Raw genomic sequence first — 16,347 nt, forward strand, 5'->3', positions numbered from 1 at the left:
CTCATATGCACCAGCAGAATCTGTGGAAGCAAAGGTTCCCTTCTGCAGTCCTCCTAAGTGGTGTGGACAGAACTGCCTGTCATGTTCAACTAACTAGTTCTGTATAATGGAATTTATACACATTGTCAAATTTTTGCAAGCCAGCAGAGCTTCAAAATCCTGAATAGTTAAGTTTCTCTTGCTTTCCCTTTTTTCTATCCTCTTGCTCAAAAAGTCTTATGTAATTCCACATAAAAGCTGTTCTAAAAGAACATTAAGGTTGCACAGTTAAGGTTGAACTTTCCTGACTTGTGTATGCTTAACTCTTCCTTCCTTTATGTATACATTACAATAATCTCTGACTGTATACTAAGTGTATACTAACTGTATGCCAGAAGCTACATGCCATTTATATGAAAAAAGAAGCAGTAGTAACAAACTACATTTGAAGTTTACAAGAATAGTGTTTTTGCATATACAAGGCCACCTTAATTTGCACTGCTGTAATTATCTCATCCCTTCAGGCTGTAGAGCGGGTTGATAAGTCATACTACTAGTGCTGACAATTATTAAAATATACACCTTAGAAATTTATGAGATATCTAAATCAAAGGTGTACTAACCATGATGGCAGTGAGCTTAGAGTATAAACAGTTACAATGTGCTGTGCATGTAACAAAGACGGTAGGAAGAAATTTAAGTTGGAGAAACATCATAATGTATTCACGCAAACTGACAAAATAAAGTGTAATGCACATTTTGTCATCTGTGCACTTAACCTTGCAATACTAAAGTTCTCAACACAGGTTTTGGGAGGCGGGGGTTGTTTGTTTGTTTCATATTATTTTTGTTTTGTAGAATTAAACCAAGGAAAGCTTTGCAGTGGATATAAAAAAGGACAAGACAGTTGAAGCCACTTAGTTTAAAGTACAATACTGATCCTTATAGTATGGTCCAGTGCCAACTCAGGTAAATGTTCCTAATGGTCTTTCAGAACAGACAACAACTAGCATCCTCCCACAGTATATCACCAATACAAAAAACCCCAAGTATAAAAATTGTCACATAATGGCAAAATAGACATCCTAATCGCCTGAAATTCCAAAAACCAGGTCAAACGTGTGTACATTTCTACATACTCAATCCCCTCAAAAATGAGTTTTAGAGGCCACAAAATCTATTAGTGCACAGGTCAGCCATTAGGTGTTGTAATTTACATGGAGTCTCCCAACAAGAACAAACTACTAGGCAACTCCACCAAAACAGACATGAGTTCCTGATTTTTAAGCACATTTAGGAAAAAAGAGTCCTGTTACACTAAAACTGATAAGAAAAAAAAATCAGTGCATGCTATTTTCATTTAATGCTATTTAATTTCTCAACAAAATTACTTCAAACTTCTCAAAATTCCATTTGCCAGCTTTTAAAATAAAGCCCTCTGAATTAGAGTACAAGAACAGCTTCTGACCAATCACACTAACAGAGGAGCAGTTTTAAAAGCAATTTACATGAGTAAATACAAGAAAGATCTCAAAGTTAATTTCAAGTTGACAGAGGAAAACAGAATCTTAAAGTGACAACCCTCCCAAGCATTGCTATAGATGTGTTATTTACCAAATAAAAGGCCAATAACTTTGTTTTTATTGATAGACTTAGAGAACCAATGACACAATAAAGAGAACTTAGAAAAACTTTTCTCAAACTCTAAGCATGCATTTTCAAATATATCTGTTCTTTCTTATTCTAAATGTGAAGCAATAATTCTGTTTTGAATAGATTTCATAAACATCAGGTTTAAAAAGAGCAAGTGTCCTAAAATGAAATAAACAAAACAATTTATATATAAAATGTAAGATTTACAGAAATTGTTTCTGAACAGAATTTTCTTTGAAGTATTCTAGGAGGTATCAGGGCACCCTAAACATTGTAATTTAAAGGTTTAGAGATTAAATTTGCTACATCTTTTATTACTAATTACTCAAAATATAAAGATTCATTAGTTTAACGAATAGTACTATATTCTCTTGGCTTGCCCTGACCTTCTAGACTGCAGAATTTAAAGATTGTGCATTCAACTTTAAAAAGACAGGCTTTTCCTATGGCAGGGTTTCTCGAACAGGGGTCGCTGCTTGTGTAAGGAAAGCCCCTGGCAGACCGGGCCGGTGTATTTACTTGCCCCGTCTGCAGGTCCAGCCGACTGTGGCTCCCACTGGCCATGGATTGCTGCTCTGGGCCATTGGAGCTGCTGGAAGCGGTGGACAGTATGTCCCTGGGCCCACGCTGCTTCCAGCGGCTCCCATTGGCCCAGAGCAGTGAACCGCACCCAGTGGGAGCCGCAATCGGCCAGACCTGCGGATGGGGCAAGTAAACACACCGGTCCGGCCCGCCAGGGGCTTTCCCTACATAAGCGGCAACTCCTGTTTGAGAAACCCTGTCCTATTGTGTTCTAGAAACTTTCATTTTTGAGTAACATTTTTGCGAGAAAACTAAGTAGTAAAGCATCAAGTTTTCTACCCTCAATTGAAGTGTCACAGCCAAGTTGTGAATCCAAGACAAACACTTTGAGAATGAGGACAGAAAGAGAAGCCTCTCATCAAGATACCGTCTCTAACCCCTTTTCAAAGAACATTTAGATGAAAGCTAGGATTGGTACAAACAAATTTTGTCTCTCTTCTAAAATCCCTTTTAAGCACAATCCCCCTCATATAACAGCCTGTTAGATTTAAGTTGCCATATTTAGTACCAATAAAAGCAGTAGCAAGACACAGAACCAACTAAATGCTGGGTCCAGGAGGGGACTGGAGATTTAACAGCACACCCTATGGCAAATGAATGACTAGATTGGCAAAAGGGACTAGAGACCCTAATGGCAAGATCTGAGTGGACTGTGGAGACCAGTTTGTGATGGAATCTGAATAAAGAGGTGGCTACTTGTGTGCATATATTGCAGCAGCAATGTTTGATAAGTCTGACAGCAGTGAGGTTTAAGTGCACAGTGTCATATGTTACAAAAAGTCTTGTGGCATCTTATAGACTAACAGAAGTATTGGAGCATAAGCTTTCGTGGGTGATGAGGTGGGTATTCACCCACGAAAGCTTATGCTCCAATACTTCTGTTAGTCTATAAGGTGCCACAGGACTCTTTGCCGCTTTTTACAGATCCAGACTAACACGGCTAACCCTCTGATACTTGAGTATTTAAGTGGTGACAGACATATATACAGGCAGTTCAACAGACCTCTCAACTCTGATCCAGCTGTATGCACTCAAACTATACACTAACTAGCTCAATCGGGGGGAATGTAACCCCAGCATACATTCACTTAAAAAAATAGCAAGATAGCATTGAGAACTGTGATGGAGGTGTGTCAAACAGGAAGTGGATTGAGTAGTCCTGGCAGCAATGACAAAATCTGAGCCACGACCTTTGAACATTTATTGAGGGTGAATGAGATGAACCTGGCAGCAGTAGTGGGATGCAAGCAGAGGCCCCAGTGTGCATAAGTGGGAGGGTGCAAATAATTGCACTGGTATCTGTAGTAGCAGAGCACGAGCACATAGCAAAAGCAGAATCTTGAGTTTGATGCTGCTGCTACACACAGCATAATCATTTTCCCTAGTATGTCTAACAACAGGCCTGAGCTCCAAGGGTTAAAAGAAAGAAAAGGACAGCTCCCACTCCCTTGTTAAAAGAGAGCTTTTCATCTCACTGATTGAGAAACCCCTGCCCCCTAGATCTTCACCCTCCTTCTCTGCTATGAGATAAAATTTAGAGCTAGGTGCAATTTATTTTGTTAAACTTCCCACCACCTCCCTACCACAAAAGCAGATCTTAGTTGACAGAAACATTTAGTGAATTTGTATCAGTTTTGCCATACTGTTTCTCCAAAATAGGAAAAAAAGTTTCAGAAGTGTCACAATAGAACATTTTGCTTTTTTAAACTAGATTCATAAAGGGGCTTATGAGCCAGTCACAAAACTGAAGTGACGGTGCCTCCTTTATACCCAATAGCCTAGTGTTTCGGGCATTAATCTAGGATATTGGAGACTCAGGTTTGAATTCCCACTCTGGAGCAGAGACATCAACTCAAGTCTCCTCCTTCCGAAGGGAGTGCCCCAACCACCAGGTTATTAGTTATTCTGGGGTGGGTCTTTTTCCACTCTCTCCTGTTGAAGCTGTTCCATTTTGTATTATTAACTAAATATTCACTGCCCAGGGAGAGAGTGAGACAGACCCTAGCCTGGTGGTTAGGACACACAATTGGGAAGGAGAACACCTGGGCTCTAGTCCCTGCTCTGATCAAATATTTACTCTTCTTTGTTTTTATGACCCAGGCACACAAACTCGCACTTTCACTTGCTGGTTACAAACTTATTTGGGGACATGAACTTGTTTTGGATAAATTTCTTCTCTACTCCCTATTCTCTTCTCCGTGATGGGTTCCAGCATCACAGAAAGATTATTCACCACCACATGATATAGTATGACAACATCCCCCAAAACTGGTGAATTCCTCCTCACTTTCACCACTCCAGAACAGCAAACCGAACTGCCACAGCAGTAAGGGCAGGGCTTCATGCTAATATTATAAACCCAATTGGAGCTTCAAAATCCTGAATGGCAATGCCAGCATGTCTAATGGTTGTGCCCTTAGTGGTGACCATGGCATGTCCAATATTGGCAGCACTGCAGCTCCAAGTAGTGACTGTGCGCAACAATGATCCTGATGGGACATAGGACAGCCGCAGTGACCCCAGCACATACAGTACTGGCAGCAGGATGTATTGGGATTAGCAGCAGGGTCCTGACTGGTGACACCAGTACATAGTGGGGGCAGCAACAGGACATCCTAATTCACGCAACGACGACCACGGTGGTTACAAGGGCCCCGCTGTTGCCATGCACCATGCCCCCAGCAAGTCCAGTGGCCTCTCTGGCTGGTGTAAGAGGTCCTGAGCAGGGGCAGCAACGGGGCAGTGTGTCTCGTCACCCCAGTGTCTGCGTGCGAAGCTCTCGGCTGAAAGAGGCGAGCAGGCCCCCCCCGAGTCCCTGCGGCTGCTTTGCAGCCCCTCCCCGCATCCGCAGGCTTCCCGCAGGGCCTACACTCGAAGCCTTCCCTACCTCCGGGGGCAGCCCCCACCGCGGCAAAGAGAGGAAGGGACCCCTGCCCACAAAGAGGCCTCAGGATACGCACGCTCGCTCGATCCCTCCCTGAGGAGGAGGGGACGGCGGCGGCCTGCCCCCTCCTTCCCCGCCCGCTTCTACAGCACTCAGCCGGGCCGCGCGGCCATTCCGAGACTCCATCAGGCCCGGCTGAGGGTGGGGGGCCGACGCGCGCTCTGAGGCTCGCGAGTGCCTCGCGCCCCCTTTCCCTCAGCGCCGGGCGGTTGGCACCTCGCGCGCTCTCCCCAGACACTCCCCACACCCCCGTCTCGCGGGGGACTCGCGCTGCCGGAGTGGCTCACGCACCAACCGTCCCACGCGTTCAAACCCAGCTCGAGCCGGGGAGTAGCGGGTGGCTGGGGACTCACCGGGTCCAGGGGAGGGGGAGGAGGAGGCAGCGGCAGCAGCTCCCGGATACATGTCTCCGTGTGAGGAGGAGGCGGCGGGCAGGCGGTTCCTACTTCAGTAGCGGCTCCGGGGAACTAGCCCGAGCCCCGGCTGCACTGACTCTCAGGGAAGGGAGGAGGAGGAGGGCCGACTCCGACCCGGGAAACCAGGTTACTCAGCGGCACTGGGGTAGGAGGAGCCGGGTGGTTACGGGGGAGGCGGAGGCTCCTCCCTCTGGCATCTTTCTCGTCCCTCCCTCTACTGGCGGGAAACGGGGACAGCCACCTCAGCGTCCCGAATCTACAGCCCCCAGAGCAGAGCGACTAAACTTCCCCGCCTTCCTGAGGCGGCAGCGGCCCCCAGACTTCCCTCCGTGCGGCCAACGACACGTCCCCGCTTCCCCACTACAAAGGGGCCTAGCAGATCATGTGGTCTGAGCCCAAAGATTGCCATTAGCTGAAAGTCTTTCAGTCCTTAAGAAAAATAAACCATTGTGTGCGATAGGAAGAAGAACAGGAGGAGGTTCATAAGACTGGGGTCACCCCTGGAGTATTGTCCTGGCTACTTGGCAGCTCTTCTTCAGGAAAAGGGCCCCTGTCCTTACTTCTGCTGGGTCACTCTAAGATGGTTGACTGATGCTCTTGCCTTTAGGGCAGGATTGGAGGAAGCTCCCTCCCCAGCTGAGTGGGAATTCCCTCTGCTGAGGTAAGCCCAGTTGTGGGAAACCCTTGGCCAATGGGAAGGCCAGGACACAGTTCACCCCTGCCTACTTTGGGGAGTCCTCAGCAGAGGAAATCTCAACCCCTGGAGATTTGACTTTCTCAGACCCCACATATAAAGCAGGCAGACCCCATCCCCCCATTTGTTTAGCATGAAGAGGAGAAGAGAAGACACAATAACAATCTTCAAATACATAAAAAGTTGTTATAAAAGAGCAGGGAGATGCATTGTTTTTGGTAACATAAGAGAATTATAAATAGTCACAACACAGATTATCATTATTAATCAGTCATGTCAATCTTTATGGTCCCTTTCTGCAGTGCATTTCTTTCTATATATAAATGTATATTGTACATTTAATAAAGCAACAAAATCCTAAGTAGAGCATTAAGAACAAGATACAATATATACTGCATAGAAGTAATAATTAAGTTCAAGCTGTTAACTACTCTGATGTGTAATTGCATTTTAGTTCTTAGCCTGGTGCATGTCCTGGTTCCATTGTTCAGCATATTGGAAAAAGTGGCTACGTGGAAGAATAGACTCACTGCTGGAACACCTCTTTGTGACCAGGTGTGGTGTAGCACCTCCCTCCCCAACTGGCATGCCCTGCCAACAGTACTCTGTTTACCCATCTCTTCCTGTGGCTCAGCCCTCCATCCAGGTCACAATTTAAGTCCACCCCTTTTGGGTATAACAGAGTTCAATAAATAAAAATCCAAATATCATCACAGAAGGTCAGCTCTGGGCTCTGTCCTTATCCCCTTACATCAGGGAGGCTTCATGGCCACTTCTCCGGGTTCTAGACTAGGGTCTCCGTAGCTAGGAGGCAATATCTGTCTATATCAGACCCATCCCTCCTGCATCCCTGGGCTTCTGGCTACATGAGCCTGTCAGCAGAACCTTTCCATAGCCTCTCTAAGATCACCTTACTTTCAGGTGCTGGACTTATAGGATTCTTCCCTAGAATACCACAACAAAATTCCAAACAGGAAGTACCAACTTAAGCCAACTTCTGCCCTTGCCAGGCTTGATTTTTTTTTAACCCTCTTCTTCATTTTCACTGCCTTGCTCCTTAAAAGAACACTTCCTGGAAGACCAGATCCTGCTCCTTTGTCAGAGCTTCCCACCAGAGACCGCTCCACTCCAGGGGCTATTTCATGTCTCCTCTGGCCTCTTACCATAGAATCATAGAATATTAGGGTTGGAAAAGACCTCAGAAGGTCATTGAGTCCAATCCCCTGCTCAAAGCAGGACCAACCCCAGCTAAATCATCCCAGCCAGTGCTTTGTCAAGCTGGGCCTTAAAAAACTCTTAAGGATGGAGATTCCACCACCTCCCTAAGTAACCCATTCCAGTGCTTCACCACCCTTCTAGTGAAATTGTGTTTCCTAATATCCCACCTAGACCTCCCCTACTGCAACTTGAGACCACTGCTTCTTGTTCTGTCATCTGCCACCACAGCCTAGCTCCATCCTCTTTGGAACCCCCCTTCAAGTAGTTGAAGGCTGCTATCAAATCCCCTCTCACTCTTCTCTTTTGCAGACTAAATAACCCCAGTTCCCTCAGCCTCTCCTCGTAAGTCACGTGCCCCAGCCCTTAATCATTTTCATTGCCCTACACTGGACTATCTCCAATTTGTCCACATCCCTTCTGTAGTGGAGGGGGAACCAAAACTGGACACAATATTCCAGGTGTGGTCTCACCAGTGCCGAATAATCATGTCCTTCGATCTGCTGGCAGTGCTTCTACTAATACAGCCCAATATGCTGTTAGCCTTCTTGGCACTCACTGACTCATATTCAGCTTCTTGTCCACTATAATCCCCAGGTCCTTTTCTGTAGAACTGCTGCTTAGCCAGTCGGACCCCAGCCTGTAGCGGTGCATGGGATTCTTCCTTCTTAAGTACCTCTCCCCTGAATTTAAAGTCATCTGCAAACTTGCTAAGGGTGCAATTCATCCCATCATCCAGATAATTAATAAAGATGTTGAAGAAAACCAGCCCTAGGACCAACCCCTGGAGCACTCTGTTTGAAACCATACTTCTCTACTCAGGAGAGGATCCCAGGGGCTTCTTCGTCTTCAGGGATTTTTCCTTGACTATCTCCCAACCGGCTAATCCCAGAGAGTCATCCAACCAGCAGACCAAATTCAGTGAGGAATCCTGGCTGGTCATGTGCCACCTGAGGCATGTTGAGCATACACTAAGACAACAACTGCAAGCTTCCTCTTCTCCCTGAAGCCCCATCCATTTCTTTTCTCTTTTTTCCCTCTTTTTTATAGTGAAGCAGACTTGACTGAATATTCTGTAGCCACCACCAACTAAAAGTCTTCAGTACTTAGTGGTTTATATTGTCTTGGTCTGTCATGTGTCTTTTAGGTAATGTAACAGTGCCTTTTTTGATAATACTCCATTTTCTCAAAGTTTTTACAATGTAACTTTTTTTACCTTCATACATTTGAATTCCTCAAAAAAAAGCTTTTCTCCCTTTTTTTTGTAATCAGAACTCTTACATACCTATAAAAGGTGAGTAAATGTTTATTCCACCTAGTTCACATAGTCCAAGATTTTTGTTTAAGCCACAGTGGCCAGTTAGTACTCTAAACAAAAGCACTTAATTGATTCTATCCAGGCTCTGAAGTATGTCATAGTCCTCAATTCTAGGGCACAAGTCAAAAAAAAAATCTTCCTCTTTTTCCATTAATCCAAATCTTTTACCATTCCTTTTAAATTAATCCCTGTTTACTCAATGGTATTTCTGTCCAATCCTTCTGTTTCTTACAGTATTTTTAGCAGCTTTGTCCACCATTTTGTTCTGTATTTTGTCAAAATGTGATGGGATCCAAGGTAATGCTTCATGTATCCCCATCTGAACTAACTCTGTTAATAGAAATATAATTTATTTGATTAAGTCACTTCTACATAGTGAAACACATCCTTTTTTTTTTTTTTAAATCACCATAAGGCCTGAGACTGAATCAGAAAAAGTGACTGCTGCTGCTGGGCATACATCCCAGATCCAATTTAGTATTAGCATTATTGCTACTACCTCAATTGTCAGACATATACATTATCAGATTCTCTTATAGATTAGCTAATTCCAAGTTTTGGTATACAATATGCTGCCCCTACTCCAACTTGTTTTTCCCTCTGTATGTATATTTGAGGAAACCTACTGTACTTTTTATCTATATACTGATACGCTTCATTTTAAATATTTACTGTCTCTTTTTTACCCTTAAATTTATCAAATAAATCTAAATCCACCTGGATGGCAAGTCACATGTCCAAATGACTAATTCTCCAATGACTAAAAGTTTTGACATCATTGAGTTTTTCCTTGTTTCTCCTGCATCCACACTTTAACTCAAATGGCCTATGGAGTTTTGACATCATGTGCTATAGTTCACCTACTGAATTCTTGACAAGCCTCATATGTTTGATACTTTCATCATTGCAGAGTCCATTAACTTTGGCCCAGAAAGTTAGGTCCAGTGGTTTCATTCATACTGTAACAGGCATTTCACTAGAAGCTATCTGTAGCGCTCATATAGTGTTGTAATAAATCTACAACACACAATATATAGTGCCTGGGCTTGTATTAAATCTAATTTGTTAAGTTTTGATTTTGATGCTGACAGAAAGCCATAGTCAAAAGCTGGTCTGATTAAGACTCTGTATATCAATCGTATTTTCTTATCCATCCCTCCCGCCCCAGTTAATCCCAGTCCCAGCAAGACTTTTAAGCGGGTTAATCCTTCCTGTACATTTATCTTTAACCTAGTTAATATGATCTTTTCAAAATAATTTAGTATCAATTATTACCCCTTATAATTTGAACTCTTAATTATATCTATTTGTTCTCCATACAGATACAGTTTATGTTCTTTTGTAACTTTCCTTTTTGTAAAGATCAATCCTCTGGTGTTAGCAATGGAGACCTTGAAACCCCGTGCATTTCCTCAGAGGTCTGTCACAATGCTTTGTTGAGTCTCTTTTCTGCTACCTCAGTATTTCTGTCCCTAACCCACAGAGCACAATTATCTGCAAATAGAGTGATACCTACTGCAGCACAGCCTTGTTTTGGGAGATCATTTATCATATTAAATAAGGTTGGGCTGAACTTCAGTACCCAGAAAGATAATGGAGCAAATAATTAAGTAATCAATTTGCAAACATCTAGAAGATAACAAGGTGATAAGTAACAGTCACTAGGTTTAAATTCAGTTGGAGCCCACCAGAGCAGAGCCCTGGTAAATATTTTCAAATCCACGGGAGGTGCCAGGGCTCAGGGCTTCAGCCCCATGGGAGGTCCCGGGGCTCGGAGCAACAAAAATAATTAGAAGTCTAGAAAACAGGACTGATCAGGGAAGATTGTAAAAAAATTGGGTTTGTTTAGTCTGGAGAAGAGAAGACTGAAAAGGGACATGATAACACTTTAAGTACATAAAAGGTAGTTGCAAGGAGGAGGGAGAAAATTTGTTCTCCTTAACCTCTGAAGATAGGAAAAGAAGCAATGAGCTTAAATTGCAGCAAAGGTGGTTTAGGTTGGACATTAAGAAAAACTTCCTAACTGTCAGGGTAGCTAAGCACTGGAATAAATCACCTAGGGATGTTGTGGAATCTCCATCATTGGGGGTTTTGAAGAGTAGGTTAGACCAGGGGTCGGCAACCTTTCAGAAGTGGAGTGCCGAGCCTTCATTTATTCACTCTAATTTAAGGTTTCACGTGCCAGTAATACACTTTAACATATTTAGAACGTCTCTTTCTATAGGTCTATAATATAGAACTAAACTATTGTTATATGTAAAGTACATAAGGTTTTTTAAATGTTTAAGAAGCTTAATTTAAAATTAAATTAAAATGCAGAGCCCCCCAGAACGGTGGCCAGGATCCAGGCAGTGTGAGTGCCATGGAAAATCAGCTTGTGTGCCGCCTTTGGTCTAGATGGTCTAGATCAGTGGTTTTCAAACTGTGGGTTGGGACCCCAGAGTGGGTCATGACCTAATTCGAACAGGATTACCAGGGCTGGCTTAGACTTGCTGGGACCCAGGGCCAAAGCCAAAGCCTCAGCCCCACTGCGGGGGGCCAAAACTTTGGCCCTGGGTGGCAGGGCTCAGGTTACAGGCCTCATATCTGGGCTGAAGCCTTGGAGCTTTGGCTTTGACCCCCTCCTCCAGGGTAGTGTGGCTCAGGCTTTGGTCTTCCCTCATGAGGTCCTGTAGTAATTTTTGTTGTCAGAAAGGGGCTGGGTGTAATGAAGTTTGAGAACCCCTGATCTAGATACTTAGTCCTGACATCATTGCAGGGGACTGGATTAGATGATCTCTCAAGGTTCCTTTCAGTCCTACAATTCTATGAACACTATCCTGTGGTGTACCATTTTTAATATTGTATATATTTGACATAACTTTCCCAACTTTGATCTGAATGATCCTTTTACTCAAAAATTCTCATCTACCCTACAGTCTTCCCCTGGTGCACTTACTTTGTGCAATATGACCTCCCTCCACAGCATGTTATATACCTTTTCAATATCTAGAAAGACAGCTATCATGAAACCCTTGTGCCTCATAAGTTTTTGTATTTCAGGTTCTAATTTAGCAATGCAATCAATAGTGCTTCTTCCTCTCTTAAAACCACTATGTACCTTATCTTTAATGCCATTTTTTTCCAAATAGGAACCAATCTTTCATTCACCATTCTCTCCATAATTTTATCAAGGGCAATTGGGTTATAGGTATCTAGTTTGGAGGATAGTTTGTCTGTTTTTTGTATTGAATTACCGCTGCATATTTCTACCTCACCAGTATCACACCTTTTCTCCCCTATAGTGTTAAATAATTTCAAGATAACTACCTCTCTGAAACTAGTTTGAGGGAGAAGCATTATGTATATATATTACCTTTACCTGGGGATGTAATCTTGCTTATATCAACAGCCTTCTCAAGTTCTCACATACAAAGGGATTCATTTAGCATAGTATCTTCATGTTTACCCCAACTACATAACAGATTATGACTCTCTTCAATGAGCTGTCTTTTAATCTGGAGGAAAACATCACTTTAATTTCCACCATTACTCACCCTTAGAAAGTTTCTGCTAAAACTTGTTTATTTTCCATTACCAGAACTTTTAACTATGTTGTCAATGCCAATAACACCTAGGATGTGGCTATTTTCAGTCTAAATTCCATTCAATCTTCTGATTTGCTTGTATATTTCTGATGTCTTGTCTTTGTTTATCTGCCCACAGTACTTTCTCCAACTCTTTCTTTGATTTTTTTTTAATAATTCCTTGTACTAATTACTTCTTTTATAGTTCATTAGATATTTGCTATTCATTGTATATTTAGCTTTTCTGTAGACTTTATTCCTTTCTTTAACTGCCATTTTGGACTCCTAATTCCACCATGGAAGTGAGTTTTTAGTTTTGGGATACTTCAATAACCTAGATATAGCTACAGTAGCTGCTGCTATTAATCCCATTATTACATTATCATTGAAATTCTCTGTCATCATTCACACAATGATTATTAATAAATTCTGTACATTTACTTGTAAATGGCTCCCAATTATCCTTCTTAGAATTCTAGGTGGATACCTTCAATCTTAGCTTGCCCTTGAAAAGTAAGAAGTATAGGGAAATTATCACACCCCATTCTTTCTTCTTTATATATTTCCAAGTTGCATTTACTTGCAGTATCTGCCATTATAATTCCCAGATCTAAGCACAAAAAACTACTATCTGCTGCATTAAATCTAGTTGGAGTGTCATAATTTAAAACCACTGAATTGTTTTAATCAATTAACTTTTCTAAGCATGCACCATTTTTATCACTTGTTTTACAAATACCAACATCATCTGATTTTGCTTCTATTCTTCCTTCTCCCTTACTTTGTATCCATTCTCCCTCTCTAACAGATTCTTCTTCAATTTTCAGAGTGACGTCATTTGAGATCAGAAAAGCCTCCATCTCCTATCAGCCCAGTTAATCCTGCACCCCAAGTCCCAGCTCAACTTCCTCTGTTTATAGTCCTCTCCCATCGCCTTCCCAACTAGGCTTCATCTCACATTAAACCTCACTCATCCTCCAGGTGCAGCCACATAGCCAAGTGGCTTCTCAGGTCCCTATTAGATCTTTCAGTGCTTGTGTTGGGTACACACCTCATCACAGGATTCCAAGTAAATCCAAGTCCTTCCATTTAGATCTTTAGCAGCTCTTATGGGTCAGTCCTTAGATAAGCAGTGTAAATTCTAATGCCCATTATTAGTATTTCTTTTCTTCTTTTTCTTTGTTCAGGACAATCATTGTTCCAAGTCAGAAAAATACACTTAATTGGGGCCACTTGTAATACAAAAAGCATCCTGTGAGAAAATTATTAAAAAAATTATTTAGAAAATTAATTACTTTACTCCAATGTGGATAATGAGACTTATGCTCACTTGTAACTGTGATAGCCCTAAAGAACCAGGTACTTACAACCATGGAAAACAGAGACAGAACTCCACCTCTTTTCAACTAGTATATGATTGGCTCTATGGGATAGTCATCTGTGTTTTTTCCACTAGTTCCCGGTCACAGTACAATGAAGTGGCAAACATTTCTTCAGCATGCCATCATTTATGCTTATTCCTCTTGGAATAGTACATTTTCTACACTGTGAGTCAAATGAGTGCTTTGGAGAATAGGTGTGCGTATCTACTCTATATCTACATCTATATAGATATACATATGTCTCCATCATAAATTGGTTCACTGAGACAAGAAGGCAGAGATTTAATATTAACTCAAGAGTTGGGCTATATTTCATGTTTGGGTTATGTCCATTTTGTAGGTTTTATATAATTTCAGGATCCCATATTGGTTTTCAAAATGGAGATTGTGCCCATGTGATCCAGCTGATCACAGTTTTCCTGCTTTTTATTTCTCCTCAGAAGTGGTAAACAACTTCTGGATAGAACTGTTTTTACCGCCATTTCCCAGAAGGGGTTTTCTGCTCTTTCTGTGGGGTTTCTCAGGCCAGATTATATAAATCTGCCCTGAGCACTGCTCAGCTGCTGTCCATCGAGTGACAGTAACGGTCTGACTTGCACTCACCTACCTATCCTAGTGGTAGAGGGGGCTAGGCTATTCTTTCTACAGCTCTGCTTCTACTTTGTCATCACTGCAAGGAGAAGAGAAGGACAGACAGCCACATTCCACTTATCATCATCCACCTTCAGCTGCTGTCCCCCGACGTACCAACTACTCTTTTACAGACCCAGAGGATCATCAAGGGACTCCCTGGAGCTCCTCTCCAATGGCTTTCAACTAGCCAGAGGATTGAGGTCCCAGCCAACAATCGATGCTTGATCTATAGAAGGAGGTTTCTATTAAGGGGTTTACTTACCTGTTTATAGTGTTTATTTTGGGAAAATCACTGTATTACATAATTTTACTGTTTACTCCCTCCTTTTCTTTGCCCAGTTCATTGTACACCAATCCCTCAATATACTTAATTTGTTTTTCACCTTATTACAACTGACTCCTCGTTATTCAAGGTGGGAGGGACCCTTTATGGGAAGATAAAACCTACCAGATGACAGATGCTGGATAGGGAGGGTCGAAATCTAAGGAAACAGGAAGCATAGGATTCTCTTGCCTTATCCCATATATATTTCTTTGCCTTTCTGTCCTTTCATCTAACATTGGCGACCACAGCAGGACCTTTCTAGGTTTTCTTTTCCCTGAGAGGTTGTGTGTTTTAACTTGCAATACAGTGATTGATTAGCCCATTGGCTCAGGGTGGATATTGGAAAGATCGGTCTGACCTTGGGTGTGTTGGATTCCCACTATGGAAAAGGACTGTGTGGCCTGGACACAGTGTCCTTAACACAATTGCGGGTGGAGAATTGGCAGTGGGTCAGAATAACCACTTTTCTCTGATTCTGCTTTGAAAGGCCTTTTAAAATCCTGCAGCAGCTATTGGGGCGACTGGACCTGGAGTCCAATCCTAATTGGCTCAGGTAGCCGTTTCTGTGGTAACCCAAACAGAGCAGTTAGTGACCAGCTGCTTGGCGGTCATGGGAAAGACACCTCCAGCCTTGTTTAAAGTTAGCTTCAGTATCTCTCCTTCAGTTTTGTTTTTATGGTAGGCAATGTTTTTATTGGAAGTGTGAGTCAGAAGGTTATTATTTTTATAATAACCATAAGTGCCTGCTCCGGAACTCCAATATATCCTTCTGTAGCCATTGAGTGGCCATTTCATTTTTTTTTCAGTGGGCTCCTGGAACAGCATAGTAGTGATCCCTTCGGTGGGACACAAAAGAAACCTTCATTTTCTAGACGATTGGTAAAGTCCTTAGATGTGCAATGATGAGCAGGGTCTTCAGCCTCAAGGGATGGGAAGCTGAACATAATACATTATCTGTGGACCATGGTGTCAATTTTTTTGGAAAAGGGTGCAACCCATGGAAACCAGGCTCCATTATCGGGGTGGCAGCTCTGGAAGTGTTCAACACGCTATGGGAATGTTACAATCTGAGTAAACCTGTTCCCAAGAAAAGTGAGTGACATGGCGCCCTCCTATATGGCATGGCACTGTTAGCAAAGAACTTAACAAACAGACTCTCCTATTTAACCAGGAGATCACCCTTCTGAAAACTCAAAAGAAGAAGAGTGAACAGTTAGAGAAGCAGCATTTAATAGACCTAAATGCTGAAAAATCTAAAGTTACCTCCCTTACACATCAGGTCTCCCAGTTGGAGCAACAAATAGGAGGAGCAAGTAGGTGAGCCTCTGCTGCCGAAAAAGCAGCAGAAGTAGAAGCAATTGAGCTCCAAGAGGCACAAGCAGCCAAAAGGCAGCTTATGAGGGAGGTGAAGGTTAATCAAAACTCCTGTACAAGCCTGCCAACTTAAAATCTCTAAACTGCATAGGAAGCTACAATCATATAAGGGCATAGCAGATGCAAAGTGTCAGGATCCCCCTGCAGCATACCATCCAGGAGGGGAGAGTGACAGTGAAAATTACAGAGGGTGAGGAACCTTCCTCCCCACCTTACACAAAAGCAGCTTTACCCACAGCCCCTGAAAGGTTGGTACAAGAGACAGA

At 42.6% G+C, this 16,347-nt stretch overlaps 1 protein-coding gene across 3 annotated transcripts in view; it reads right to left on the reverse strand.

Annotated features, from left to right (window-relative positions):
* The window catches only part of AGO2 (argonaute RISC catalytic component 2), a 139,622-nt gene extending 133,909 nt beyond the window's left edge, over window positions 1-5,713 (reverse strand). For all 3 annotated transcript variants that reach the window (XM_030546406.1, XM_030546405.1, XM_030546409.1), the window contains exon 1: window positions 5,512-5,713. In XM_030546406.1, the coding sequence (XP_030402266.1) occupies window positions 5,512-5,563 (52 nt within the window). In that variant the 5' untranslated portion in view covers window positions 5,564-5,713. The remainder of the gene's footprint in view (window positions 1-5,511) is intronic.
* Window positions 5,714-16,347: the final 10,634 nt, after the last annotated feature.

The sequence above is a fragment of the Gopherus evgoodei genome, unplaced genomic scaffold, assembly GCF_007399415.2.
Source record: "Gopherus evgoodei ecotype Sinaloan lineage unplaced genomic scaffold, rGopEvg1_v1.p scaffold_44_arrow_ctg1, whole genome shotgun sequence".
Taxonomy (NCBI): domain Eukaryota; kingdom Metazoa; phylum Chordata; order Testudines; family Testudinidae; genus Gopherus; species Gopherus evgoodei.